The following is a 5,030-nucleotide window of genomic DNA, read 5'->3' as shown; positions in this document are numbered from 1 at the left end:
TAGTAGTAATGTTTACTGTTAGTAGTATTAACGTCTGTAGAATTTGACAATCAGCAAATTGCATTAGGAATCAGTTCTCACACGGATTTTCCAGAGGATTCAGGCCTTACCTCAACACTATACTACATAGATTCGTTCGTGTGGGCGATTATGGTTAAATTCGAATAAGATACCCGAAGACAATTCACCCTGGACCAATATTCACTTGCCTTTTTTCCCATCAATAGGTACTCCATGATCCAAATTCAGATTTACTTTAAGCATTTGGCCAGAACAAGTTTATATATCCGTTTACGTGTACTTAAAATCGTCGATTCTTCTTGCATCTGTACTACACGATCGTCACATGTATCCAAGTTTGTTGGAATCACAGTGTGCAGTAAGGAAAACGAAAGAATTTTATAAACATCAAAATTTTCTCAAGGCATATATTACTTATCCTTTCACCTATATACCGATTCTACATGTGTATCAAGTTTAAAGATGCTCTCTAATCTAATCCGATACTAGAAATTACTACTGTAAAGTGATGCCCACTAACATTACATATGTGACCAGGCAAACTTTTTAGATAGGTAATGGTAGATCACTATAAACTATCACAGTGTGTGAATGTGTGCTTATATGAATCATGCTCCGTTCAGAGAACGTTCATATGAAGCTCTTTTCAGAGAACCTGAGAATTGATATTATTGTTGATCGATGTGTAAACAGAGACCTTACCTGTAAATATATAAACTTGAAATAGCAGCCGCTTACAAACCATTTCTGGATATTGAAAAAAATTGTTTACTTACTAAAGGATATAATGATTTTGCTTAATAGTTTCTTTAAAGGGTCCTGATCCCTGACAAATGATCATTGTAACCATCTATCCAGTATAATTTTTCGCAGATAAATTTAACACTAGCAATTTTATGAATGCGGGGGGCCACATCATCTATCCGTGCTTAATTTATCCCTTTCTATGGTTTTTGCTTGTCCGTGGAAAATTATAACAAATATATGGTTAGTAACAATTGCTTGACAAAACCTGCTACCTTCCGTAAATACAGAATAATTTTAAAAAACACTGTGTATTTGTAATAAGATCTCATATAACCTCGAGTACGTACTCAAAGTTGCTCTCAGGTACAGCATGTATCAGATTCAGTATGTAGCATCCTCCTGCAACTTGAACAAATGTCTTTGTATATTTATATGGTTAAGCGATTGATGAACGGGGTCGAAATAAGTCTTGATCAAGCATGTGGTATAATAACATATTAAATTAAATGTAAATCATACTTCGTTTTGTGTAGCAAGTGCATCAAACAAGTGAGTGAACAAAAAATGATGCACTGATGCAACTGTGTAAAATTCCAGTGCCCACCTAAATAGTTGATTTTCATTGTCTATAAATTAAGGGCCACTTTCTAACTCAATCATAAGCCAAATAGAGTAATCACAATATCTCTTTCTATAGTCATTTGAATATATAAAATTTTAGTTAAGATGGGAGTGGAAGGAGCCGAAAAGAGATATGCAGTGCTACAAGCAGCAAGGGATTCAGAGTATGTGAAGAAAATGTATGGAGGGTACTTCAACTTATTTGTTGAAGCCTTTGGTGAAGAAGGAGAGACATGGGATTTGTTTATGGTTGTTGAAGGCGAATTCCCAGTTATAACTGATCTTCAAAACTATGACGGCTTTGTAGTTAGTGGTAGCCCTTATGATGCTTATGGCGATGACTGTTGGATACGTGAGCTCTGCGTTCTCTTGCAAGCCATTGATTCTCTCCAAAAGAAAGTTCTTGGAATTTGCTTTGGCCACCAGGTAATCAAATCACATATTGTTACTAGTTTTGGTGAAGATTACAATTAGTATCATGATTAAACCAACTTGTTCACACCCTAGTGATAAGGATCAGCTAACATTTCTTTGTTCTTTGCCTTGACGATGAAGTTAATTATACAATTTACAGTAACACTTCTTCTAAAGAAGCATATGTGTGTAAGAAATTAATGCCCATGCACGAATCAACAGGTGTTATGTAGAGCATTGGGAGGAAAAATTGGAAAATCCAAGAGTGGCTGGGACGTTGGGCTTAGAAATGTGAGACTTAACGTGAAGAATATCGTCAACTCCTCCTCATGCAGTTTCCTTAATGGTTTTGAAGTTGATGACATCCCGGAAGTTCTTTCTATCATTGAATGCCATCAGGACGAGGTCTCAATCTCTTACAGTGTAATGGAATTGAAGTACAAACTTATAAAGCATCACTTTAAGGTTAATTATAAATATTATGCAGGTGTTGGAGGTGCCATTGGGGTCAAAAGTGATTGGATATTCTGAGAAAACAGGAGTAGAAATGTTTTGCTTTGGTGATCACATATTAGGCATACAAGGTCATCCCGAATATCCCCTCGATATAATTCTTAATCTTATCGACCGTCTTCTCACTAATGGCTCCATAGAGGTACCATATTGCCATACTGTACAGAGTACTAATTAATATCAGTAAGATTATGATTTATGTATAACAAAAACTGAAGAGTTATTTCAACAACTGATTACTTACTGCGATATTCCTTGTTGCAGGAAGAGTTGGCCGAAAATGCCAGGTTCCAGTTGCAGAAAGGGGAACCAGATAGAAAGTGTTGGGAAAGAATATGCAAAGGCTTCCTCAAGTCTAAAATTTCAACAGAGAGTGTAGATAGAAACATAGGTGACCTGTACAAAGGTTTCCTCAAGGCTGGGAGTTTAACGGAGAACGTCGATAAAAAGCTGAATGATCTATGCAATGGTCTCCTCAAGGTTGAGATTCTAAAAGAAGACAACGACAAGAACCTAAACAATCCATGCAAAGGTTTGCTCAAGGCCGAGACTTTAAAAGAGAATTTCGATAACAATCTAAATGATCTATGCAAAGGTTTGGACAAGGCTACGATTTGAGAGAGAGTGTCCATAACAACCTAAACAGTCATCTTAATTAATAATTAGTTAAGCTGGTTTATACTATGCAATTATACTAGTTCATGTAAATTCTTCAGACATTTCCATGATTTGCTAATAATGATTTTCGGTAGATTAGGCCAGTAATTAAAGCGGAAAAGCTTATACTCATGTAACTAATATGTGTGTCGTAATATCCTTAGCTCTATTTATGTACTGTATAAGCGCAATTTCTCACAGGAACTTGTATTGAAATGTTCTTGAAACAGACTTTGATGCTCAAGAGTCAGTCGGGCTTGGTCTTACGGAAGTTATAAAGAATCTTGTAAAAGTCATCACAAGTTACAAGTTACAACACGTACATAAATTTCAAGCAATACTTGGTGGTATTGTGTACAATAATAACAGGCATCTGTATTATGACTATGTATAATTTTTTTGTCATCCGATTGTAGTTCATTAGTTATTTTTAATGGGCGTTAGGATTTTTTTAAACTAAAGATGTAATTGCATGAATATGGTCTGTATTATAAATTTTTTGCACAAAAATAGTCTATCAAATATTTAAAAATTAAATAGTATCTACAAATTAAATCAATCACGGAATTAAAAACTAAAGAGTAACTACAAATTTTTCTATACATTTGTACAGGCCCCGAAGATAATAACAGTTTTGCTGATTTCTTCTATGAAGTCGAGTGCATGATTGTGTATTTTTTGGCTTTTTCTCTATAACTTAAAAGTCTCTCTTTAGTTTAATCTATCTATTTTGACTTTATATTGAAATATTTTTCTGTTTCTTTACATCATATTCATTAGCTTATACTGCTTATTAAAAAAGTACTAATTTTGTATGAGTTGTCTTGTTCCTAAGACGTAAAACTTTGATACTCTCTAACTATCACTTCTAGATGTTGCCTAACATAAAATTTTGAATTCTACAATTCGATATGGAGTTTGGATTCATGATATGTTGGTACATTAGTATTCTTCATTAGTATCTTTAATTATTTTTTCCATGTTATCAGACTGTACATGGATATAAGAAATTACAAAATTCTAAGCAAGAAATTGCTGATATGCCTGTTTTTAACACTTATTTTATGTGGATACTACAGTTTTGGAAGGCAAGTGATAAATGTTCCCTCGTTCATGGTGAAATTGTATTACCATATGACTTCTCACTTACGAGTCCCTTTAGTGGTGGTCAACATGATAGAGTTAAGCGAAGGAATCATAAGGCAGTTTCAAAGAAAAAACTAATGGCGGAGATGGAGATGAAGAAGATGAAGATTAAGGTGTTAAGTTTAATATACTTTTGAATGCTTATGTTTGAAATATGGTTTACTATTTTTTGTCTTGGCTCTGTCCCAGAAATATAAATTAAGGTACTGTTTTCGGTCCTGAAAATGTAGATTAAGGTGTGATTCTGTAGTTTTACAAAAGGAAAGTCGTTTATCTTTATAAAAAACAAGTCTTTTCCTGTTAATTTGCTATTTAATTTTTAATTCCGTGATTGATTATTTTTGTGCAAAAATATTATAATTAGGCCATCTTCGTGCAATTACATATTTAATTTATAAAAACTGTAACATCCGTAAAAGATAACTAACGAAATGCAATCGGGTGGCAAGAAAATTATACATGAGTCATACGGGTGCCTATTATTATATGTTAGCCATATTTGTGCAAAAAAATTATAACTCGTACCATTTTTATGCAATTAAGTCTTATTTATATGTAGGGCAGTTATGTCATTTTACACTTCAGTTGCTTTGAAAATAAAAAAATGGCTTTGAAAATAACATTTTTCTAAACTTAAATCCGCGTCTATGTTCAAACAATTTTGCATAATAGATATTTTTTATATGTAATTAATTTTATGTTTGGACTCTCGTCCATTATTATGGACTAGTTGATAATCAAGCGAAATACGGGCCGAACTCTAAATATTAATATTACATAAGAATTTTATAGAAATTAATTTTAAATTATAATAAATAAAACTGTATTATCATTACAATTTTTCTTTTGAAATTATAGGTAGTTTTCATTCCTTCAAATCTTATGGGATAACAAACTTAATTTTATTATGT

General features: G+C 33.0%; 1 protein-coding gene across 1 annotated transcript; it reads left to right on the top strand.

Moving 5' to 3' along the window:
* Positions 1-1,248: 1,248 nt before the first annotated feature.
* On the top strand, positions 1,249-3,269 carry LOC141706417 (gamma-glutamyl peptidase 5-like). The gene is made up of 4 exons (XM_074509183.1): positions 1,249-1,815; positions 2,026-2,208; positions 2,291-2,458; positions 2,581-3,269. The coding sequence occupies exons 1-4, from the start codon at positions 1,495-1,497 to the stop codon at positions 2,932-2,934; spliced, it is 1,026 nt and encodes a 341-aa protein (XP_074365284.1). The 5' UTR covers positions 1,249-1,494; the 3' UTR covers positions 2,935-3,269.
* Positions 3,270-5,030: the final 1,761 nt, after the last annotated feature.

This window comes from Apium graveolens, chromosome 2 (genome assembly GCF_009905375.1).
Source record: "Apium graveolens cultivar Ventura chromosome 2, ASM990537v1, whole genome shotgun sequence".
NCBI lineage: Eukaryota > Viridiplantae > Streptophyta > Magnoliopsida > Apiales > Apiaceae > Apium > Apium graveolens.
Note: the sequence above shows the minus strand (reverse complement) of the source record. Positions and strands in the feature narration are given on the sequence as shown.

Coding starts and splice junctions, on each gene's coding strand:
- LOC141706417 (XM_074509183.1), top strand. CDS start 1,495: ATGGGAGTGGAAGGAGCCGAAAAGAGATATGCAGTGCTACAAGCAGCA. Junction 1,816..2,025: donor GAATTTGCTTTGGCCACCAG/GTAATCAAATCA, acceptor ACGAATCAACAG/GTGTTATGTAGAGCATTGGG. Junction 2,209..2,290: donor TTGAATGCCATCAGGACGAG/GTCTCAATCTCT, acceptor AATATTATGCAG/GTGTTGGAGGTGCCATTGGG.